This window comes from Coffea eugenioides, chromosome 2 (genome assembly GCF_003713205.1).
Source record: "Coffea eugenioides isolate CCC68of chromosome 2, Ceug_1.0, whole genome shotgun sequence".
NCBI lineage: Eukaryota > Viridiplantae > Streptophyta > Magnoliopsida > Gentianales > Rubiaceae > Coffea > Coffea eugenioides.
The window spans coordinates 29,035,381-29,060,971 of NC_040036.1; the positions used below are offsets into that span (position 1 = coordinate 29,035,381).

Genomic DNA, 25,591 nt, shown 5'->3' on the forward strand with positions numbered 1-25,591 from the left:
CTAAAAAAATGATGTGATCTGTATTCAATTTTTCTCTAAAAAAGTGAAATTTGATCCAAAATTTATTTATTTTTCTCCTAAAAGGTAAGTTCTTATCCGATTCATATTTATTTTTGCCCTTAAACAAGTGGCATCTTGACGTTTTGTATTCAAAAAAATGAGCGCATGTGAATTACATGGTCATTTTAGATTAAAAGATGTTCAGAAATTCAAGTTGGAACCAAATTTTTCTAACTTAAAATTTTGAAGGACATAAAGTTAATATTTTAAAAGTGAATGACGAAAAAATTCATTTAGCTAGCGAAATATGAAAGACATTTTGAACGATTTTACTTGATATGAGTAAAAAAATAACAAAAAAAAAAAGAGATTTTTTTGTTGTTTGCCGTTTGTTTGAAAAAAAAGGGATAATTGTACTACTATATTGATTGATTATTGACTTTTTTGTTTTCCATTTTCAAGTGCTTGATTATTGATTTTTTTTTTAATTCCAAAACTGGCTCTCTTTGGCCAGACGTGACTAGTATGTAATCGGTTCTGGCAACCAATCCCACTTGATTGAACTTTGGAGCCAATTAGACACAACATCAAAATGAAACTAGTAGGTTGTTTGTATTGTTCTTCTAAAATACTGTTTTTATATAACTCTTAATATATTTTATGACTGTCTAACTGGTACCTATTGGACACTCATTAAAGTGTATCACAAGAGTTAGATTTTTGAAAAGTTAAGATTAATTAAACAAAAAGTGTATAAATGCAAGAATTGGTAGTAATTATTAATGTGTGTATATACATGATAAGTTATGTAAAATTTCGATGGGTTAATAAGTACCTATTGGGCACCCGTTAGAAAAATTCTATATTTTATAATCAATTCTTTATCTCACATATTTTTTTAAAAAAAAATTGGAAGATACTAGCGCTCGTGTTGACTAAATAAATTTTTTATTGTAAATATTTTGGAATTGGCAAGCGGGGTTTTCTTTCCATGTATGTTTTTTTTCCATGACAACTCATCAATTTTGGTCTTATGTCACATAACAGCTAGGAAAAGTAAAAGTAAATTAAATTAGCATTTAGCAGCCAACACGAGCCTTCACACAGTTCTAGCTAACTAAAAGTTTAAACAGTTTTACTAACAGGTGTTTAATAGACATTCATTAAGAGGAGTCTCAATTTTTTGTTATTTTAAAAAAATATAATTAATTTCAAAAAGTATCTAAATACTGGGGTGTAATAAATGTAATTGTGTGTATTCACACGATAAATTTGATATAATTTAAGTGCGCTAACAAATATCCACCTGTTAGAAAATTAAAATTTCAAAACATGAGAATATGGAAAGCGCGTTAAAGCTTTGGGAGGACTTGAATATTGGCTCTCATGGAAAAGAGTCTAATAATTTTTGTAATAGCTGGATACATTTATGGCTCTATGGTAGGAGATTTAGACTAAAAACTTACTCAAAATTGCCCAAAAAAAAAAAGAACCTACATTTCTGGCATACATTTAATCACAAAACACTAATAGGATGATACAATTGTTCTAAACAAAGATTGCAAATCCAGTTCTGGCATCCAATAAAACTGAAAAATCTCATTTATGAGAACAATCTTTTGGCATAAAGGAAATAATCTTCTTCACTAAGTCATATCCCACCTTGACATTCATATGTGCCACATTGCCAAGTATAGCAACAGAATTACTCGGGAGAAAAGCTAAGCAAACTGAAGTATTAGAAGTTCTGTAAAATAAATTCACAGGCTCTAACTTCAAATCTGCACCCTGGAAATGGAATGTGACTGCAGGCACCTTTGTTTCATTCACAGAGGCATAGCATAACTCAAAATTGCTGAATGGATCTGGCACGGTTTTGTTTCCCATTGCACCACCTACAGCTGATCTTAATCCAACGTATAAATCAAGAGGAAGAAACGTTATTGTAGTTCCTGAGTCTATGATAATATTTCCTTGTACTTGAGGCATACTCGAAAGGTAATTAGGGAACTTCAACGTTGTATTTGCAACACTAATTCCTTGGAGATCTATCATATAGTAAGGTGATCCAAGTTCTGTAAAAAATGGAGTTGAAACCACCCCTTTACTATAAGTTATGGACTGATCATTTCCAAAACTGATTTTACCAGGCTTTGCACTAGTGTCGAATGATAGCCCTAAGCAATAGGAAAACTTACCACTAAATGTAGGATATAATTGTGAAATAAGTGAAAATTCCCCGTAGCCTAGACCAACTAGGCCACTCCCCAGATAAGGGAAAGTCGTACCAACATTTTCATATCCACATCCAAAACCAAAGCGTTGGAAGGACCTAATTTTGTTGGAATCACCCAAGCTGATAGTATCAAATGCAAGAACACCTCTAGTATACGATCGATCGTTGTACACAATACCATAAGGACAGGGCATGCTAGGTTTGATTGAATTTGCTCCGCAGGTATTATTATTTGCGTAGTATAAATGACAAGTGTCCGAGCTACAAGGGACAACCCTAAATGTTGAAGATTTTTTGGGACTAAAGGGACGAAATTTTTCCTTGTAACAGTTGATACAAGGTGAACATTGGACCCAAGAAAGAACGCTACCTGTATCAACAACGGCTAGTGTCTCTTCTGGTGGAGTACCATATGATATTCTCATGAGGTACTCCCCACCATTTGGCAGAACTCCTGAAGAATCTAAAGTAAGAGCACGATCAAATGAACGCTGGACAGCATATTTGGCAGGCTGGAAAGGAGTCAAGGAAGGATTGTGCAAGGGAGACTCTGGTGAATCTCGGTGGATGAGGTCAAGAATCAAGCCATTTCTATCTGCTTGAATGGTGAGAAACATATAAAAGGATGCAAGAAACAATGGAAGATAAGTAGGGGAAGGACAAAGAAGGATAAATCTTTTTGACATGGTTTTGGATGCTAATACTTTATGAGTTGGTTATACGAGGAGAAAGCAGCTTAATGCCATATTTATAGTGAGGAAAAATCTTGAGTAATTATACAGTGTTAATGTTCTTTGCAATTAAGCAGGAGAGAATACATGAACACGTAATCTGATTGGGTTCTGCCAAATTTGGAGCGAAATCTCAACTAGCATGCCTTAAATGCATGATGAATAAATTCAATTCTAATAATTCTAGTCAATTTTGATTCTTGAGTAGGAAAATTAATGTTGATAAATAACGGATCAGTGTTTAAGATTAAAGAAGCTGGTAGACTGGGTTAAAAATAAGGGCAAATTACACTTTACTGCCTGTAGTTTAGTGTTTTTATACATAACGCCCCTATGGTTTCAAAAGCTATACATAACCTCCTAATTGTTTGGATTAAAGTGTCAAAGTAACATAATTTGCAATCTATAACGAAGTCACCTAAAATATCAAAAACACATCTATGTAAAGTTGAAAATTATTTATTAACCACAGGAGAATTATATGTTTTGAAAGCCATAAGGGGGTTACATGGTAAAATATAAAACCATATGGAGTTAGTGTGCCATGTATATTATGTTTATATGTTTTGGTTACTTCACCCATTTTAATTTTTAAATAAGGGTAATTTCGATATTTTCAAATGTTCCATTACGAATATCATTTCTGTCACTTTGATACTTTAATCCAAATTATAATGGGGTTATATATAACTTTTGAAATCATAGGGGGTTATGTACAAAAATACTAAATCATAGGGGGATAAAATGTAATTTGTCCTAAAAATAAACAGTTTGTCTAATGGGTGCCCTATGAACACTCTTTAGATATATTTCAAGTGTTAGATTTTTAGAAATATAAGATTAATTTAGGAAAGCATATAAATGTAAGGGAATTAATTAGGGAAGATGTATAAATACAAGACAATGTAGTAATTGTTAGTGTGTGTGTATATATATGATAGATAGAGTGGAATGTAAGTGTGTTAATGATAGAAAAACCCAAAAATAAATTATATCTGAACTTGTATGAGTTTTTACTTTTTAGAAATGTTGTATGAAGGTTTGTCCATATTTCGTTTTTGGATTTTTCACCCAAGTATCGATGAGGATTTATTAGCATGCATAATTGCAGAACAAATGTACAACTCACAATTATTACTCCATTTTGCATTATATACTATTCGAATTTTATTTACATTTTCAAATGCTAAAATTTGAACCCTCTCTTAGTGTGTCCTTTGCAAACCGGTAAGATAAAATCCTCCTCTTTTTGAGCTTTTAGTTGATTTCTTCTTTTTTCCTCTTTAAGCCCAAATGAACTTCGAACCTAGTAGTAGCAATGTTTTGAAACTCGGATAGTTATTGAATCGGTGAAACATTCAGATCAAAGTTCAACTGGTTGGACTAGTTCAACTCTGGTCAATGAATTTTTTAAAAAATAACTTATATAAATATATACGCACAAAATAAGACATGCATTGGACTAATTTGGGTCTTTATATGATGAAAAGTTTAATATTTTTTCAAAAAACCTGGATTTTCACAAATAAATTTTTAATTATAAGTTAAAATAAATAAATTTCATCTTAATCTCAATTGTATCTATCAAAAAATTAATTTTAAATCCAACCCAAAAGTACCATAATATCCTGAAATTATAAAAAATTCACATCTATGGGAATTAGACATTGTAAGTTTAAATTTTAATTCATGTTTTATAGATTTAGAGATTGCAACTTAAAAAAAAAAGTTTGAAATTTAGACGAAGTCAAAAAAATAGAAAATAGAGATACAAACTCAATAAGAGGCAAAAAATGAGAAGAAAATGAGTGGATGTTGCATTTAATAATTAGTTTTTAGAGTTAAGGAAAACCTATTCTTTTTTTTTTCAATTTAATAGATAAAAATTAAAAATCGCTGGTTCAACGGTTCAATCCGATTTTTAAATCCAATCAACCCAAAATATGAATCGGATCAAAACTATGACCGATTCGCAGTCCAATCAATCGAATCGGCCGGTCTGGTTCGATTTTCAAAACAATGAGTAGAATATAGGAAACAACCTGCCAATCCGACTACAATGGAGCTGCTGATGGGGCCTCGCAAGTATTATTTCTTACAAGTTTACTCTTGGGCGCAAGTCAGTTGAAAGATGTTATAACAAAAATTTTAATATGGCGTAATTAAATTAAAATTTAATCTAACAAAAATCGAAATTACTATTTCAATCCGAAATGGAGTAAATAGAACCTGTGAGACCCCCCCTGGATCCCAGCCGAGCCACCCTTGAGACCAATTTAGTTTTCAAAATGACTAACCAATTAAACATGCACCAATTTTGACCCTTCTAATTATTGATTCTTTAAGTTTGTACTCGAGATCTTTTAACTCTCTATATTTCCCTGGGAAGTATCTTGGAAGAGGAATTTTTGTTCTATTTAGTTGGTTTAAGTTATAGCTATTGGGATACAATGCCAACCTTTTATAGATGGAACAGATTACTCCAATCCAAGGCACATCCAAAAAAAAAATAAAAACTACTTATATATCTTGAGTTAAACGTAAGATAAAATCACTAAATTAAGAAAACCAATATGCAATGTAGATTGGTCCTCTAAGATTTGTCAAAATGGTGGAATTAAAGGATATCAAATCACCAAATCAAGAAACCCAATGAGAGCAAAGATTTTTATATCCTAAAAAGGTCTCAGCCAAGAAACTCTTAATATTTCACCTTCTATTCACTCTTCTCCATCCCATAAACTATTTGTGGCATACATAAAATTACTTAACTTTAATGGGATGATACAAAATTGCTAAACAAAGAATATAAAATTAAACTCTAGCATCCATCCAATTAAGCTGAAAACCTCACTAATTACTAGAACAATCTGTGGGCTTGAAGGAAATAATCTTGTTTACTAAGTCGTATCTCACCTTCACATTCATTTGTGCAACATTCCCAAACACAGGAAAATCTGTACTTGGGATAGATGCCAAGCACACTGGAGTATCAGAAGAAGCACATCTGTTTCATTCACTGAACCGTAGCACAAGTCAAAAGATCTCGTTGGATCTGGCACGGTTTTGTTTCCCATTTCTGCTAGAAAAGATGATCTTAACCCATGGTAATAATCCACTGGAAGAAATGTGAATGTCGTCCCCGAGTCTATGATAATATTGCCTTGTCGAGAAGTATTTGAAGGATAATTAGGAAAGTTGATTGTTGTGATATTCTGTTACTGTTCATGTGAGTTCTATATATAATAATTGTGTCTCTATTGTAAAGTTTTATAAGTAATTCACGTAGAATTACATCTCGTTCAAAAAACGTTGCACTGATTTGTGTCCCTGGTCCGAATGCAGGATCCTCAGCCCAACGGACTAATGTAATTACCTGACAATTTGGGTCCAAATACTACCAAATTAAACACACATGGTCTTTCTGTCTTGTCACCTCTTACTGGACAAAAAGATTTTAATTCTGTGGCTAATCTAAGCAGTATCATGAATCCAATGAACAAACCAGAACTCCGAAAACTTGGATACAAAAAACACGAACAAGGTATCCATCCATTGTTACAGGAAAAAAAAAATTCTTAGTATTCAACCAGCAGCGTCAGAAAAAGCATACCATTCATAGAACTTTCAAAACCATGATTTAGAATTCTATTCTATTAATATTGGAGTTGCCGCAGTCTCACCATTCACTTGTGCCTGCAGTTCACTGGGGAAGTCACCTCGAATTATTTGAACTTTAAAGCTCACCTTCTCATCACTGCTCTCCATTAATTCCCAGAAAATCGCGTCTCCAACTTTCAGACCATTGTCACTAGCAAACCGTTTCCAAGATTGTACTTCGAAACGTAATTTTTGGCTGCCTCCCAAGAACGTCATCTCCCAAGATTTTCCGCGACAAGTGACAACAGCAGGAACTGTTTTAGCAGGAAGATTAGACCGCAGTCTGCTAGGAAACACCTACAATATTCAGAATCACAAACGCATAAAGATATTCATTAAACTCATGGTTGCTACCTTATACAGCCATAACCAGTTTGTGCACAGAAAATAAGTCCATACGACCTGATTAAACTTACTTGGTTGAGGTTAATTAGAATATCTAGTTACAGTACTTACCATGTGACATAGTTTATTAACATGTGACAATGAAACAACATGATGGTAAAATGGTTCTTCGGAAAGTGGCGAAAACTCATCATCAACCAGACTTTGGTCCAACCCATCATTGTCGTGGTGGAGTTCAATATCTTTTGCCTCTGAATCCTGTACATTTACATCAATAACTTCTCCATCGGCTGTATATGCGGAGGAATCCACCTAATATGAGTGACCCACAAGTTTAAAGGACAAAATATATATAAAGCTGTCTTGATTCATGTAAAGAAACAATATAAGTGAATATTGATAAAAATGAGTTCATGTATACTATAATGACTTCATGTGCACAACATGGATGGTTGCTGTGAAAGAAGAGCTTCACAATACGGGTGCAAACCGTCTATAAACCGAACCATAAAAGATAGTATCATTTACTTGTTTTAGATTAGTCAAAATCCGCTTTGACTGTTAGACAATGTCCGCATGCAAAATGGATTCTAGTTTTAGTGCCATTGATAGTCAGAAGCATTCTTCCACATATATTGCCAACAAGCAGGAGAAGTAACAACAGAAATTGACCAGAAGGAGCAAAATAATTTTCTGAAGGCAATAATCACATTCCATGCTATATATAACGAACTGAATGCTTGGAAAAGCAAAGCGAAGCGAAGTATAAAGAAAATGTATATTAGGAGAAATTGAAAAACATCTTACATGGCACTGTGGAATAAATAAAATCTTTGTATTTCAAATGAAAAATCATACTCAAAAAAGGAATACAGAGCAACAACTTTTTAACTACAAGTTATAGCTTTCAGTACTATTTAACCAAGGTTTAACTAAATGATCAAAGCATAATACATTGTACTTATGAAATCATATCCTAGTGAAGAGATACCTTAAGACACCCTTATGAACAAAATCATGCACTTATTTACATCTTTTTCCAAAAGATATTGAAACTAAGTGCAAACAGCTAGGCATAAAGATGTGCAGTTTGAGGTCTGTAGATGCATTCATGTAAGCACTTAAAGCAGGTACTAATCAAGAAGCTTATCTCTTAACTCCAAATCTCTACAAACTATGCACATATGCAAAATATTAAATTGAAATAAACAGCCCTTAAAGCTTTAGGTGAACCACCTTCTCGTTTGATTCCATTTTGCCCTCCTCAGACATTGCTTGCCTAGTAGCCTGCCTGGCAGATATTCACAAGAAATTAACGAATAAATCAATGAAAGAACTGAAGTTATTCTTAATTTGAATGATAATGCAGATCATGTTATTCAGTTTCCAAAGCAAAGTAGAACTCTCAACACCGATAGATGTTTCTGGTCATGGACACCAGTCACATTATAAAAATTGTTTGTGATAAGAGGGAAAAAAAGAAGAAGAAGAAGACCATTTTGACTCCATCTACATCAACATAAGGCACCAAGATCTAAAAAAATAAATATTGTAAATCACAAATAAATTCTAGTAATCAGATTAATCAATATTTTTCACGTTCTCCAAAACCTTTAGTTAATTCCTAGTACCAAAAGGAGACAGCTTCTATTTATGATCCTTGAACTGTGGAACTATAGATCCACCATATCTGATTCCCTGGAAATTAAAGTTTTAACATCTATTAGAGTATTACTATCAATTTAAGACATTTGAGCTCTACCAGACAAAAACAAAGCATGGCTACAACCATCAAATAGTAACTGACTGCCCTTTCAGTTTCCATTTTTTATTTTCCCCATTTTACAACCAATCAACACCATTATGCCCCAGAAATTATCGCAAAACTCATGGCTTCAGCAATGTTCAAAAGAAGCTAATAATCAAGTTACATATGCAGTGAACTACAGATGCAGAACAATTTGAAGAAATGACCTTAAATTAGCATATAATACATGAATAAGTAATATTCAGCAATTAGTACTTCAATTCAGAAAAAATTATTTTGATGAATTGACCATCCAACAAACACAGATCAAATCCATAAAGCAACAATCCTTTCTACTTAGATCCTTCTGTTTGTGATTTTTTGTTTTTCTTTTTAAGATGAATAGTAAAGAAAAAGTCGGCTGCATACCCTCGCTTGTGTAGTCTGCTGTGCCGCCTAATATTTCAACACTTATCTTAGTCATTCTTGTGGTCTCTTGGTATTTATGGTTCTTTTCTGGCTGCCACAAAATTTTCTCAATTTACCTTTCCATATAAGGCTCTTGTCATGAAATATCTTACATGGCCTCATCCTCAACCGTAAATTAATTCCTACACTTAAAACAAAAGTACTTACTTTTCCAAGCTTAATTACATAATGCGTGCATCGACATACATAAGCTTAACTAAGTTGCTTCTAAGAAAACTCCTAAATTAACATTGTCAATTAAAGAATACAAAAGCAGCTTTTTCTTGTATACATAATCATATCTTGTGTATCTAGGACTTTCAAACACTAAAGTCAGAATATGACTTAAGGCTTTTTTTTCCCCCTTAAGATGGCACTGTACCATTTTCATATTTATAGTCGATACAACCACTTTAGCTATATATTATCCAATTTGAATTAGCCAGTTGCAGTGAAAATTAATAAGTTGATGATAAGATTCATTTATGTATGCAAAATGACACATGCTTGACATGTTAGAATTTGCTTAGTGCCTCGGTAGTTACCCAAAATTAGTTTGAAAAGTTGGAACAAGCTGAGGATCTATCAGAAGTTCTCCTGATGTGCCAAAAGTAGATTGATATTTATGAACTCTGGGGTGAAAAACCAGGGCCAAAAGGAACCAATTAGCATTTCAAATAGTATCTCACAATGACAGACAACACTAAGTAGAAGGGAGTTTGGTGCATTTGTAGATACCTGAAGATATATCTAGAAACTTATAAGGTCTAACGAGGCTAATCCAGGCTTTCCATATCTACCTGTCCGCATTCCCTCTACCCTTGGCACACATTTTCCCCCAATCCTAGTAATTAGTAGTTCAAATTTAATTGAGACATATGGTTAAGTGTAATCAATACACAAGTAAGTATTTAAGCAATCAATACATTTCATAGATTAAAGGAGGGTAACCTACTCCACTAGTCCTTAAACTTTTAAGCAAAACTTTGCACAGTCCCTAAACTCAAATCCTCTAACCAAATACTTGGAAAGCAAATTCCCTTCTAACTTTTCAAAAGTCATGTGCTAGTCTCAATTTTGTGATCATTGAACAAATCTGTCATTCACGACGATTGATGAAGGATTTCTCGAAAAGTTAAGAAAAGAAACTTACAAGATTATTCTCGCCCCTAAATTTCTAACTATTGGCATTACAACTTGCAAGGTCTAGTATGCAAATTTGCTTGATAGAGAATTCATAGATGAATTTTCCACTGAGCATCCTCATAAATTGTCTGCTGGAGTAATATGATCAATCCACATTTACTGTTTGCACAAACATTTAAATAGACATCAGGAGGCCAATCTTGTGCTCTAAACACTACAACGATTGAAGAACAATTCCTTGAAAAGTTAAGAAAACTTACAGTACTTGGAAAATATGTTGCAGGTCCCTTGGATTGTGAAAATGCTCAACAGTTAAGCTATCAAAGACAAATCAGGTAAAGTAAAACTTACTGAATTGTCGGTATTACTAAATTATCTCGCCCTGAAATTCAATGAAGTCGTGTTACAACTTACAATGTCTAGTATGCAAGTATGCTTGATGGACAATTTATAGAGGAATTTTCCCTGAGGAGCCTCATAAATTGTCTACTGGAGTAATATGACCAACCCACGTTTGCTGTTTGCACAAACATTTACACGGCCATCAGGAGGCCAATCTTGTTAGCTCCAAACACTACAACCTCACATGAAAAAGAAATTTAAACCAGATAGAACTTGCAGCTTTTGACGAATCGCTATTTTCATCAATTTAGCACTATAACTAACTGATTGTTTTTTGGTAGCCTTTCCCCTTTCCCTGACCTTTTCGAATTGGACCAAAAAAAAACTTTACGGGGGAACAAACTTTTGTCAGTACTAAATTTCCCAGGATAAGACGAAATCTTCCGAGGTACCCACTGTCAATCATGGGTTTTACTTTTTTCCTATTATTATTCCATTCTAGCGTCCCCGTGGGGGAAAAACACCATAACGGGTCCAATTACATGCACACTGCTCTCTAAGATCTTGAAAATTGCTGGCAGATGTTCACAAATGATTACTGTGGATTACTCTGTAAATTTCACAACGTTTACATACTGTAACTACATACTTCCCCTCAATTAGGATTCCAGGAATGACCAAGTTTGATCCCACTAAAAAAAAAAAACACCACTGTTCTTTTTTCCCCAAAAATATATTCTTCCAAGCCATCACACACAATGCATGATTACAATCACATGGTTTAAGCTAATGCAGACGCTTAAAGTTACTATCTTCAGGAAAGACGGGAGGAAATAAGGATTTTCCAACATAAAGCACAATTCCAAATAATCACTCAGAACAGCAACACTTCAAATTCAAGAAAAACTTCTATTGGGACTCACAACTGAACAAATTGATTAAAACCCATACATCAATACTACTTTTTTTCTCTTATTCAAAATATTGAAGATCAAAGAAGTTCATGGCTTAATTACCTTTTGTTGCAGAAAGCAAGCACTTCTTTTTCGTTGCCCCGATCGATCCCGCTCTTTCTATTTCTCCAGCATATCCATGGAATTTTTTTTTTCTCTTCAAAATTTTCCTTTCAAAAAAAGTCTCTTCCCGGCATTACCCAGCGTCTAATACTGTCGCTTGTGCCTCGAGAGTTTTCAACTCTTTGGTAGGCAACAATGAAAAACCAAATACGAGAAAGAAAGCGGGTTTTAGACCGTGGACTAGACTGATTGAGCCCAATCAATCACTTTAGCATTCAATCTTGTTTCATTGATTTTTCAGCCACTTCAATTGTTCTTGGCGCCAAGGAAATTAGTGGTTTGATGTTATGAAGCCTTGTGAATATGTTTGGGACACTTGAGATACGGTTAAACGGCTGATACTGCCTGCTCTATGACTTTGAAAAAAAAATTATAATATAAAGAAGCTTTTTATATCAAGGGATAATTTCAAAAACCCCGCATGAGGTCTCTAACAATTTCAGGAAGCTCCCCTTAGGTTTCAAAAATTACACTCGCCTCCCTTCCTTTCACCATTTATGCTTCAAAATAGGCCCAATAGGCTACCAATTCCTTCAAATATCTTACAATACCCTTTTTGTCAAAAAGATAAAAAGGAATAATAAAAAGAGTTTTGTTGATTGTCTTTCTTCCAACACCAAAGCCAACAAGCTCTTTCTGCCAAAAATAAAAGCTTAAAAAAAAATTCAACTATGATAATTGCCTTCTTCCAAACAATGCCACCACAAAAGCCAAACAAACATCCGTATTTAAATCAAAATAAATTCCAATAATTCTAGCACTCAAAACACTACAACCTAATTTATGTCCAGTAGCCCCAACCCCTACATTTACTATACAAGTCAATTAAATCCGTCACTTAGTGCTAAACTGGATAAACACAACCTCAAATTTTATCCAAAACTAACACTTCATTAACAATCAATAGCGTAGCTCTTTCGTCTTCCTCTCTTTGCAACCTCCTTTATTTTTTTTTTCAACCACCCTTTTTAAAAGCTCATCCATCCCTCAAATTCTTGACTTTTGACATCATTAAGTTTTATCACCCATAATCAACCAACATTTGATAAGATAAATAAACGCAGAAAAATCAAACCCATTACACTTAGAATTAAAAAGATAAAAAGGATGAACCTAATCATATTTGCAAAAAAAGAAATGAGAATAGAGATTAAAAAAAGAAGAAGAAGAAGAAGGGAAGGAGGGGGATAAATATGGGCAAGGGATGATAGATAGAATTGGAGGAAGAATATTAGACAGAGATGAATGGACGGCAGGAATTTAGCGAAAAAAGAAATGAAAGAAAGAGTAAGGCAGAAGGAGAAAGTGTGTCTGTTTCTGTGTGTGTGTGTGTGTGTGTGAGAGAGAGAGAGAGAGAGAGAGAGATAGAATAAGTCAATTTTGATTTTTCTTGGAATTTCTGAAATTTTCCAACAAAAAATGTCATTAAGTATCCTATATAGGGGTAGTAGAGTACTTTTGCATCAAAAGGGGAGGTATGTGTAATTTTGAAATACTAAGGGGACTTTGTGAAATTGTTAGAAACCTCAGAGGAGGTTTATGAAATTATCCCTTTTATCAACCAATAAAAGGAGCTAAAGTGGGGTTGTTTCTCAATGTATTTACGTCTTGGACCCAAGCTTCAATATTGTTCGAACTTTGAGTAGTTAGTTCATATAAACAGTCAAATTTCAACAAGTTCTTTCTTTAAGTATACTTAGTTAATAGCCTAAGTGACTTAGCAAGTCTTTCAGGGGTTAAAACCAAGACCTAATTTAGCTTATAAGGCTTAGAATCCTTTTCAAGTCCAAAAACAAAAAAGCAAGGAATAATGGACAAATCACACAAACGTCCCTCTAATATCAAATGCATACTTTTTTTTCACTATTCTAGAAAAAAAAAAAGAATTTCAATAACAAACTTGGCTTTAGTTAAGTTAGTCACTAAAAACGAATTTACAATTTTCTTGGACGTAAGTCGGATGTTTAACATTCCCGTCTACAATTTAAAAAATTTCAAAAGGTACATAATATAATAATAGTAGTGCACCTTTGTAGTTTAGATTGGCGGTCTCCCTTTAATCCCTTATATAGCCTAATTGGATCTTTCGTAGAATAGAATAAGTTATAGACATTGTCATGTAAAAACAAAAATAAAGAAAAAGAAGTTCAAGAGTTTACTCCAAATTTTTCAGCCTGACCATTTCTACCTTACATAACATATAATAATGGTTAAAAGAAAACACACGCACACGCACAAAAGTAGAAAAGCTTGGAAACATATTACGCATATTTTGAAGGAGTAGTGAACAGGACATACCTTTCTCCAATAATATTAGCAAGGTGGTGATCCACTGTTAAGAGTTAAGACAAACCTTTTCTCTGATCTTTTCAAGGTGGTGATCAACTATGAAAGGTGTGTGCATGCTAAGACCTTGAATACTAGCACTACTGCTTTCTATCCTCCTTTTTCTCTCCTTCAACTCATCTGCTATGCTACCCAACCAGCCCCAAGGATTGAAAGTTGAGAAGGGTGGGAACAGTGTGGGGAGCTTGATTAGTCAATGCATCAGGGAGAAGGCAGGGTGGTACGTAGTGCCGGGTTAGGGAGGAGTCGAGGACAAGGCAGTGGGAATGATGATTTCAGCAGATGAATCCTCTGAAGATATGAAGATGATTCGTGACAGGAGGAGGGAAATGATGTGTGGCAGGCTGGTCATAAGTGGTAACAATCACCTTGACCGGATCATTTGTACAGGACGAAACAATTTGTCGACCAAGGGGTAAAATGTAGATTCGAGACATTGGAGTTTCCGGTCTCAATTGTATAGTAAAACACATGCACTAGTACAATTTTTTTCTCCTAATAGAAGAGCGTCCGTCGAAAAATTACGTCGTTTTCCGTGATCACATTTCCCTATTACCTTTTTCCTCACATACATCAAATCGTTACAGTAATTTTTTCATGAAAAATCATAAAAATGCAATCCAAACACAACCTTACATTCAAAGATCTGAAGTTTAATCACTAAATCAAGATCTTTTCGGCCACTATTACAATAAATATTAATAGTAATATGATAAAGATAAATGGTAAGTTAGAAAAATATAATACATTTAGAGATAAATAGTAAGTTAGAAAAGTATAATACATTTTGTCAATTATTAAAAGTTGTGTTTCGCAATCAATTTTATTCACTTAAATTCAAATTAAACAACTTTGAACCATCACTTGCACCATACAATTACTTTGACAATTGCATAAAATCTTGATCCATAAAATGAAACACTTGGTAAGTTTTGGGACTCGTTAGATGTTTTCCATGTAGAAGGTGTACTAACCGGCATACATACACTAATACAACTTAGTGGCTATGTGTTTAAACTCCAACGGAAAGGCAAATCAGTGAAATTCAAGGGTCAGACGGGACAACCAATTAGACCGCGACTCAAAAATCGAATGACATCAACATAATCTCAGAAATATAAACATAAGAATGTTAATTAGTTAATGCGTACAAATTCATGTAAATGTATACAACCATTATCAATTTGTCAGTTCATTTTTTTTTTCACACATATTATATAATTCAAAACGATAAAAAAAGTAACTCCAATTTGATATTGTTAAAACTTAATTCATGAGTTCGCTAGCTAGAACTAAATTATTGATGTATACTTAATAAATATAAAAATTAGGCCACAAATTGAAATAAGAAAATGTTTATGCAAGTATTTAAAAATATTTTAAACGATAAAGGGTCAAAAGAGAATACTAAGAAAGTTTTGGATGCAAAGTTCGTTCTTTTATTTCCTCTTCTAAGACAACTTGTCTATCTATTTCTTGTTGATGTTGTGTCAGTTGAAGAACACAAGCCATCTTCTGCGTCTATCCTACCCATTTTCATTAATTAACGTCTACTTTTTTTTCCTTTATTTTACTAACACAATACAAGATGTATCTTACTCTTTAATATTTTCCTCTTAAATTCTTATTTGTTCCTTTCAAGCCGTTTTCTGTGTATCTCCCTCTCTCTCTAGATTTTCCTTCCTTTTTTTTTTCCTTCTCTCCTCCTTAGATTCGAATTCAGATCTGGCAGTAGTGATTGTTTGAGACATGACATTGGGGTTAGACTTTGAAGAGCTTTAGGATTAAAAAAAAAAGAGTCAGCCAAAAAGAATGAATAACTCAACTCTTATCGGTTGAACTGAATTTTTTTAATCAAACTTGACCAGATTTTGCCAAACGATTCTTGATTTGAGAGGTTCTAGTTTAAAAACAAAGCTCAATGGTACGTCTCTTGCACTAATTCTCAACTCTACATGCCTCCATATTTAGATGTACAACGGTAGGGTCGTATCCGGCATGTGATGAAAATATAAGGAGTCTATGTAACGGAAACATTATCATCACGTAATGAGGTGGCTCTTCTACGACGCCTACTTCCCACGCATCTGCTTGGGTAGATACTCGATAGACATCGAAAGGTGTAGTGTGAGAGGCAAATGGACCGATATTCTGATGGTCAAAGGGTCCAACTATAGTTCGAATTCCCTGATTCAAGTATTGTAATGTCCTGAATACCTCTTCCCGTATCAAAGTAAGCCCGAGATGAGCACATGTGTGCTCCTTCACAAAAGTTACAATTTTTCACATATTGTGTGTGTATCTTAAGGTCGTTCTAAGCTGTCAATTACATGGTAGTGAAGCATTGTGGGATCGGCACCTAACATATCAAGTTGTTGGTTTACTTTTTCTTACTTTGTATTCCCTATTGTGTTTGATTGACCACAGTTTAATTGCTTGTTGCACATGTTTCTTTATTTCAAACACCATGTCCAATCTTAACTATTTTGTGCGCTCATCCTACACATTTTATTTCTCAACAGCAACGATGTGAGTGAGATTAAATTCTATTATAGCATCAACACCATCTCTATCCTGCAAATACGGGGCCATATAAAACTTACTTGATGAACTCGGACCCGACCCAACATCAAGATTGAACTCTTGTTGGTCGCTCCATCCTGTTCCTCATCGGTATCGTCGAAATTATCACCATCAGGTTTCGGTTTAGTGTTAGAATCTACATCAACTCCCTCGTTTTCTAGTATATTCGGTAGAGGGGAAGTTAGGGGAACTTGCGGTGAGCATAATTCATCCCTAGAAGCACTGTTAACTCTCCAATTACTTTTGCCGCACTCATACTTTCGACTTACATGATCCTTCCTTCGATTGGACTCATCATTCATCATGTATGCAAACTCCGATGGTACTAACATGATAGTACGATATGAGGTTGTTGGGAGCATATGGTTTGACTCTACTTGGGGACCACCTTGGACAAATGAAACTTGTCCAACATTGACATTACTATGGTCATACCGGAACTATTGCTCCACCTCTATGTATATGTCACATCCCATGTGCAGTGATATTATTTTCATGTGGTACATCATATCCATGTTTTCTTCACACCCCAAGCGCAATTCAACAAAAATACTTAGATCTACTGAATTCTTGAACCACATATTCAAATTGAACACAGTTCAATTTAAGCTCATGTAAATATACACTCTATTAACCAACTCGGCGTAACCTATTCTAGCTTTCACTAATATTACTTTTTTGCACCTTAGAGGATCATATGAAAATGATCCTTCAGTCTCCACTATTTTGCCTTACCAATAAAACTAAATCACAAATATTTTCTTCACACCACAAACGTAGTCTAATAAAGGCACTTAGACTTACTGAATTCCTGAACTATAGATTCAAATTGAATACAGTTCGATCTAGACCCATGTAAATATACACTCTATTAACCAACTCAGCGTAACCTATTCGATCTTTCACTAATATGATTTTTTTGCACCTTGGAGGATCATATGAAAATGATTCTCTGGTCTCCACTCTTTTGCCTCTCCAATAAAACTGAATCACCAATGCAAGGTTTGTGGACATTTTTTGCCTAATTTTATAAATATTATTTATTGTAGATTCGAGCGCTTATGTGATTCCAAACATGGATTTACATTAACTATACTAAAATTAATTACATCGATAATAAAACAATCACGAACGAAATAATATGCAGTAGCAATAACTAATAGAATAACTAAACAAGCAAGAATTTGTCATTAAACATAAAATTAACGGCAACTTATGCTATTACTATGTAATAATTTAATAATTCCTATTTAGTATTAATGAAACACTTATTACTATTTTTTATTCACTATTACTAGTATTAATATTTCTAAATAATTACTACTACTTACTACTTTTTTGTTAATGAAACCCTTGTTACTATTTTTTATTCACTATTACTAGTATTACTATTACTAAGTAATTACTAATATTGACTATGACTAGTATTACTATTACTATTTACTATTATTATTTATTATTATTATTAACTACTTACTAATTACTATTTACCATTTATCCTCTTCTACTATTAACTAATTATTTTTACTATTATTATTACCGTTATTTTTCTTTACTGTTAATATTCACTATTACTATTGTTGCTATTACTATTTACTTTTACTATTGCTATTACGATTTATTTTTACTGTTATTTTTGCTATTTACTTTTATTATTATTATTATTACTATTACTATTGACTTTTACTCTTTTTTTTTACTATTTACTGTATAGTACTTGTACGTAAGCTGTATGATGGGTTGTACTATATAGTACTTGTACTATTTACTTTTACTTTTTTTTTTTAACTAGTCTAAGTTTTGACAATTCTAAACACGAAGTTATTAAATATAATTATTAGTAACTATTTGTATTAAATAACAACATTAAGACATAAAAACATGTAAATCCTAAACATGAACACTATTAATTAATAAACCATTCCTAATTTAACTAACTCAATTACTAATCAAATATAATAATTAACACTAATTAAATGTAATCAACTAATAAACGAACTAATACTAGTTAAATATAATTAAATGTAACACATAAGATTTGTCTTCGTACTTGTTGGTTCGTTAGAAATTCTAGCCGTCTACCAATTTCAAATCCCAACAACAGCTTTTTTCGACCAATACAGGAGCTTTTTGACAAAAAATCCCAGTAATGGAAGGAAGAAACTGGAGACACTTATAGCTAGTTTGGGCGGATGGAAATGAAAAGAAAAGAAAGGTTTTGAAGGGATAAGAAAGTTTTTCCATTGTTTGGGAGTTAAAATGAGAAGGAAAAGAAAAAGAATATGAAAGATTCCACCGCCCTCCATCTTTTGGAAAACTTTCCGCCCAATGTTGGGCGGAAAGAGAAGGAACGGATAGAAGTTTAAGTAAATTTTTCAATATGACCAAATTACCCTTAAAATCCTGATACAAAACATTTTAATACCCAATGAATCCCTCTCACATTTGTTTATAGAAAGGGCATATTTGTAAAATAATTTGTTTAACTATCTTTTCTTTCCTTTGCATTCAACTCCCAAACAAAAGAAAACTACTCACTTTCTTTTCTCTTTTAAAACTCTCAAACAACTTAAATAGAAACTTTGATCCTTTCTTTTCTTTTCTAACTTATCATTTCTCTTCTTTTCTTTTCTATTCTAAACTCCCAAACTAGCTATTAGAGTGTAAGGGTACAAATGGGGTTGTGCCAATGATATATTTATAACCGAAGCATGTTGCATCATTTATATCGACACGATCTAGCTGTTCATCCAGAATTAATCAACGGCTAAAAAAGAAAAAACAAATTGCTGGTGGAGTGTATGGAGTGTATGCAGTGTCTGGATTTAAAAAAAAAAATTATTTCACACCGTTGATTAACTATTGATTAGCGGTGCTGGAACTTACAAACGCTTTCAAAGGTGGATACGGTTAAGTAGACGTCAATTTTTTTTTTAAAAAAATTTTGCACCGTTGATCAACTTGTGATTTATGGTGCACAAGTTATGCTACATCCAAGACTGAATACGGCGAATGGCATTTTTTTTTTTAAATTTTCATTCTTCTTTTAAATTGCTGTGTTAAAAAAAATCAAAAGTAAATTAATTTTCTCTCCACACCGTAAATCTCATTTGTGTCGATCCCTACTAGAACACAAATTTGTCATGATTTCTTATTTTCGCAATATTGACAGAAATTTGCCCATTAAAAGTGTTACAATATTTATTTTCAAAAAATTATTCCAAATTCCAAAATGACCTCCAATCCGAACACTCTTGACATTAGTGATTTTGCATAGAATTTGAGAAAGTGAAGACAACTAGACAAGAAAATGGAAGGTCATCGCCAAAACTTTTTACTACTCATTTACTGCTGTAAAGCTTCAGGATCTCAAATTCAAATGGCAAACCAATACTTATTTAAAAAATCAACCCTTCTCTTCACTGTTCTCTCTGGAGTCTGGTGCCAGTCGTAGACTACAAGTAATAAGAAATTGAATTGGACTCTTGAGTTGTCGATCCAATTTTTCTGGGAATTGAAGGAGAAGTTGAAAAATGGCAACAAAACAAATGGAAGAGATACAGAAGAAACTATCAATGTTGAATTACCCAAGAGCAAATGCACCTGCTCAATCACTTCTCTTTGCCGGCATGGAACGCTATGCTCTCCTTGAATGGCTCTTCTTTAAGTAAAGTTCATCACTTTTTTTGAAAATTATTTTGGGGCAGGATTTAATTTCGTGTTTATGAGATTTTCTTATCTGGGTTTTTCTTTTTGCAGGCTATTAGGTGATAAATCTCCATTTTCTCAGCAGAACCTACAAGGAGATGCGATGGATCGTGATGAAGAAACTTCTCGAATTCAATGTTAGTGCTTCTCATCCTCAGACTTTGAACTTTAGCGAGAATCATGAATAATTTTGTCTTTTCGATTTTGATTTGATCAATTGAATTTATCAATGTACAAGGTCTAATTTTTAAAATACTCAAATGGGTAATGAGGAGTTTGAAGGTAAATTTTTTTTTCCTGATTATGGTTTAAGAGGTATAAGGACTTTCAGAATTTGCTATTTTATTTGCAGACTTGGCCGAGATTGCTAAGTTTCTGGGCATTACCACTACTGTAGATACTGAAGCAATCCAAGTGAGTTTGGTGTCTTTTTACCTGCCTGCTTTGATTCTGAAAAGGTTGTCCAAGGCTTATGTGGTGATAACAATTATGTGAAACGCACTCTTTTCATAATATAATGTCTGGCGGTTTGTTTTTCTCTTGTTTTTGTTATTTAACATCAGTGGTTGTTTGACCAGATATTGGAAGCTTGTAGGTTTCATAGGTTTTTCAGTCTTGTTGACATTTATCTGTTATGTGAGAGAAGTCTTTCTATCATCTAGAGTTGCCTCTGCCATTTTTATGGTTTTGAGATGATTGTGGATTGGGTAGCAATCAATGGCTCTTTCAAGCTTATGTCCAACTTATGGGCTATAGTAGCTGAGATTAGGATCTCCATTCTCTTGGAATGAAGACTGCTAGCTGCTTCATTTGGTCTTTGAGAAACTACAAGTCCACAATGGCTGAGATGATGAGCGTGTTATTCTGTTTTCATGATATTCTTCATGTTTACAGTATTTTCTACAGGATATGTAGGGTTCAGCTTTTAGCTGTAGAGAAAATGTTCATAGGGCTAGTTACTGGTTACTGACAGTTTAGATCACAAAATTGGGCCCTTCTAATGTTCTGTTGATTAGGTGAAAAATCAGCAAGGAGATGGCCATTTTTCTTTGCATTTCCTAGTTCTCTGTAGCAATTTGGAAGATTTATATGTACTCCGATTTGAACTTTCCTGATATGAGATCTTCTTTCGCAGGGAAGAGGTAGTTATGAAGACCGTACAGAAATGCTTCGTCTTATTGTAGATCTTGTTGAGGCCAGCATATATGCTGATAATCCCGAATGGAGGTTGAGATTTTCTTTGTGTTCTTTTGACTAACTTTAGCAATGAAATCTTGTTTTGCTGGGATATCATTTTGTTTTGTTAAAATTCAAAATGTTGAGAAATTAATTGATGTATGACAACCTTGATTTTCTCTGTTCTGCTTTCCTCTTTATCCATTAGTAAAAACTGTTGCCCCTCCAGTGTTGATGAGCAGGTAGCAAGGGACATACAACTTATAGATGCCATTGCAGAAAGACAAGCACAGATTTTTTCTGAAGAATGCAAGTTGTTTCCTGCAGATGTACAGATTCAATCTATATATCCATTGTAAGCAAGTACTTTTTTCAGCTTTAACTTGATGTGACTTCCTTTTCATTGAGTTTGTGGTGAACATTCGTAGGTTTAAATATCTTGCAGCAATGCTTTTTATTTTAGTTGCTGTTTTTAGAACTTTGTATGAGCTTAGTTCTATGAGCATTGATTTCTGTGAACTTGGACATTCAATGTTTTGGTGCATCTATATTTTGTCGAAAAAATCATTGGTCATCATTAATGAGGATTCCTCAAACTGCTTGCATAGATGCTTTCTGTTTTGGGTGGATGTGGTTGGGTAGATGGATTTCCTTCTCTCTTTGCTGATAAGTTTCATCGGTTTGCCTTTTATTTCTTTTGCCTCTTGTTTTGCTGCTCAATTGGTGATACTGGATCATTATGCTGTGTGGAGATGAGAACTTTAGCTCTAACAATGGAATGATTATTTGCATACTGCTGTTAATGAGTCGGCTTGGGTGCTTGGGGTATTCTTGTAGTTAAATATTTTCTGGGTGAAAGTTGGGTAGGGATTGCTTATATGAATGGTTAAACTTGCGAGGGAACAGCAGCATTAAATCTAGTACCACTTCAGCATGTTTTAAGGACATCTATTGCTTTTCTTTTGGGATTCAGTCCGGTGACGGCAAGATCTATCTGTTCCCTCCCTATCAGTCCTTATTCTATATTTTGTTTTAGTAGTTCATATAAACAGCCGTGTTTGTGAAAATTTTTGTTCCATTACTAGTAAGTAAGCTCTCTAATCTGTTTGCAGCACACATATTATTGTTTTCTTTTAATTTTCTTCGCCAGATGTCATAACTCTTTGTACTGTTAACCCAAGCACAATTGCAGGCCTGACATATCTGATCTGGAGAAACAGCTTTCCGATCAATCAAACAGGCTTCTGAGTCTTCAGGAGATGGTTGATGATTTAGCATCCAAGGTCATTCAACTTGCTAACCAGCTTTCTTTCATTAACTTCCTTGTCTTACCCTGGATGAATTTCTCCTGATTATGCTTCAAAAGATTTGGATCTTTTTACAGTGTCATGCTCAGTTGGAAATGATTTTCTCTTTTTATTTTCATGTGCAGCACTCATACAATCCGGATGAGGACTATGCGGAAGTAGAAGCAAAATTACGGGCATATTTGGAGTCTTTTCTAGAAACTGCAAGATCCTTTAATTCCATTTACACCAAGGTTGTGTCTCTTTCTCACATTATTCTGCTTTCTTAGGTTACTGAGATTTTGCAATTATCATATGGACCTCTTTTAAACAGCTTAAGTAGCTAGTACTTGCTAGTTGGTTGCTAAGGTTCTCCTTGTTTGACTTCTGCTTTGTCTTAAGTTAGAACTTTCCATGTTTATTGGGTGCATATTCACTTTCTGCACATCTTTGATTTTGAGTGGCCTCGGGGTAAAAAGCAAAGTGTTGCCAGTGCTAGCTTTAGCAAAGATCTAGTTGACTTCTGGAACAGTTTGGGTTTTTACAGCATGCTATACTTTGGTATGATTACCTTGGATGGCTTGGAATAGGATTCGCACAACAGCTGTTCCTTCTTTCTTCTTCTTCTTTCTTTTCTTAATTTCATGCATCTGCTTTACAAATTTGTTTATTGGTTTTTCATTCTGAATATTGTGTTATTTGTAGGAAATTCGTCCTTGGACACACATGATGGAGGTTCCACAATTGCATGGATTTGGTCCAGCAGCCAATAGGCTGTTGGAAGCATATAAAATGCTTTTGAAGGTATCTCACATTAAAGTTTGCCATTTTTATCAAGAAATTGTTTGGACATAACTGTTTGAAATGGTGATTAACCTGATTTTTTCCAATTGAAGTTTTTTGAGCATGATCAAATGCAAAAAGTTTTTGACAGAGCATGAGTTTAGTTCTATCTAGATTATAGGCAGATTGAATGTACTTTTTTTGCACTAAATTCAGTTGAATGTACTTGAATTCATCTGAATAACCTTTTGGCCATTTTTAAGACATTACGATGGCAATTTTGACAGTCAAATAATAGTTATTCATAGACTAATATTAACTATTTGAGAAAAATTTAAATCTGTACATGCAGATAGCACTGACAAGAGGGTTTGGAAACCAGTAATGCTGAACCTTAATCTAGTTTCCAACTTATGCAATCTCACTTTAGTGGGAAGTAATGGTGGCCTGTGTAAGGAAATGCCTGGACCCTTGAACCAAAAGGGGTAGAAAGAAGGACATTAACATGCTGGAGTGCTCAATTTGTGATGTGTGTGGACCTCAAAAACATTTTAAATAGATTCAGTCCAGTGTGGCAAAGTCAAAACTACCTAGTGCCTTCAAGGAGAGAGGAAGTTGAAATGGTATGCTAGCATATGAATCTGGAAAGAAAAATCAGTGTGTTGTAAGTGTTATTTAAGGTAATAATGTGATGAAGTCCTAAAAGGTCTTTATGGATGTGGTGGTTACGTGAAGGTGGATACAGTTTGGACGATGTCAGCATCCATTGTGTATTTTGGTAATTGAAGGGCAATGATGATTAGAACAACAGCGTGATTAGGGAGGGAGAAAATTTCAGCTTAATCCGCCATGTTCAGTGGTTACATGAAAGATGAAGTGCTGCAAAAAGCAAAACCAAGGGATAAGTCAGGTTGAAACCCATCGAAAAGAAAAAGATTGAAATGGGCATATTTGCAAAGACAAAATACAAGATTCTTGTTGAATCATACAAGTAGGGTAACATCAGAACAGATTGATTCATATTTAGATGCAGGATAACTTAGACTTTGAGTAATGTTGTCTCCTATCTCTTCTACCAGAACCTGTTCTATGGGTATTATAAATTATGAAAAGCAAAAGCATCAGACTTATATTTTAGATATTGACAATTCTAGAAATTTAGTTATTACAGTGACTATGGACAAATGAAAGCTTCTACTAATTTGAAAATTCAATTAGTATGGAAAAAGGAAACAGAGAAATGAATCCTTCAATAGCTCAGGAAAAGAAATTGGTACTGGTATATGCAATAAGCTTTTGCTTTAGCTTTAGTTGCCCTTGTACTCCACTGGCTGGTACTATGCTTTTTTGTTTTATTATTATTTTTTCAACTGAATACTTGGTGGTCATCTGAACCCTTCTCTTTTCTCCTGGAATTTGCAGTTTTTAGGAAATTTGAAGAACCTTCGAGATTCGCATGCTGCAGTTGCTGTTGGATCATCTGAATCAGTTGGTGGTGAGCCATCTTCAGTCACGAGAATAATCTCCGAGTGTGAAACATCATTGACTCTCTTGAACCGTGATCTTGGTATTCTATCGGCTTCAATTGCTCGGGAGAAAGGCCAGGATGTAATGCTGTGAGATTTGTAGTATTTACACAAGAAGAGGAGGTTCTCCTTCGCGATTGAAGTTTGAATGATAGAAACCATACTTCTTGGGGACTGAGCACTAATGTCATGTTTAGGCCAATAGAGGGCATTGGCCTGTTGTATTACATTGTGAGTTGAATGTTATTAACTGTGCATGATGACCTGAGAGCACCTTGAATTGTACCAGTTCAAAATATTGATGAGTGATGGATCTTCATACCTAGAGTGATTTAAAGTTGAGGTCCTTCATGGTCATTGTCCGCCCTTGTAATCAAATTTTGAAGCTTCCTATTCATCATTTTGCTTATTTAGATGGTTACAATTTTCCCA

At 34.0% G+C, this 25,591-nt stretch overlaps 3 protein-coding genes across 3 annotated transcripts; 1 reads left to right on the forward strand and 2 right to left on the reverse strand.

Annotated features, from left to right (window-relative positions):
• Positions 1–1,599: 1,599 nt before the first annotated feature.
• LOC113759399 (aspartic proteinase CDR1-like) lies at positions 1,600–2,922 on the reverse strand. The gene has a single exon (XM_027301973.1). It carries the CDS (start codon positions 2,920–2,922, stop codon positions 1,600–1,602), a length of 1,323 nt encoding a protein of 440 aa, XP_027157774.1.
• A 3,644-nt stretch (positions 2,923–6,566) lies between these two features.
• Positions 6,567–11,791, reverse strand: LOC113755778 (B3 domain-containing protein Os04g0386900-like). The gene is made up of 4 exons (XM_027299685.1): positions 11,692–11,791; positions 8,209–8,263; positions 7,084–7,284; positions 6,567–6,924 (listed from the first exon to the last, which is right to left on the reverse strand). Exons 2-4 carry the CDS (start codon positions 8,242–8,244, stop codon positions 6,616–6,618), a joined length of 546 nt encoding a protein of 181 aa, XP_027155486.1. The 5' UTR covers positions 8,245–8,263; positions 11,692–11,791; the 3' UTR covers positions 6,567–6,615.
• An 8,274-nt stretch (positions 11,792–20,065) lies between these two features.
• LOC113761787 (AUGMIN subunit 7) lies at positions 20,066–25,591 on the forward strand. The gene is made up of 9 exons (XM_027304927.1): positions 20,066–20,347; positions 20,440–20,525; positions 20,741–20,802; positions 21,524–21,615; positions 21,794–21,919; positions 22,757–22,847; positions 22,997–23,104; positions 23,556–23,654; positions 25,056–25,591. The coding sequence occupies exons 1-9, from the start codon at positions 20,214–20,216 to the stop codon at positions 25,251–25,253; spliced, it is 996 nt and encodes a 331-aa protein (XP_027160728.1). The 5' UTR covers positions 20,066–20,213; the 3' UTR covers positions 25,254–25,591.

Bases quoted from the DNA above. Each gene is read 5' to 3' on its own strand.
- LOC113759399 (XM_027301973.1), bottom strand. From the start codon at position 2,922: ATGTCAAAAAGATTTATCCTTCTTTGTCCTTCCCCTACTTATCTTCCA.
- LOC113761787 (XM_027304927.1), top strand. From the start codon at position 20,214: ATGGCAACAAAACAAATGGAAGAGATACAGAAGAAACTATCAATGTTG. The intron at 21,616-21,793 runs GTTGAGATTTTC...TTGCCCCTCCAG, and splicing joins GCTGATAATCCCGAATGGAG to TGTTGATGAGCAGGTAGCAA. The intron at 22,848-22,996 runs GTCATTCAACTT...TTTCATGTGCAG, and splicing joins TTGATGATTTAGCATCCAAG to CACTCATACAATCCGGATGA.
- LOC113755778 (XM_027299685.1), bottom strand. From the start codon at position 8,244: ATGTCTGAGGAGGGCAAAATGGAATCAAACGAGAAG. The intron at 7,285-8,208 runs GTGGTTCACCTA...CACTCATATTAG, and splicing joins AAATGGAATCAAACGAGAAG to GTGGATTCCTCCGCATATAC. The intron at 6,925-7,083 runs GTAAGTACTGTA...TGAATATTGTAG, and splicing joins TTAATAAACTATGTCACATG to GTGTTTCCTAGCAGACTGCG.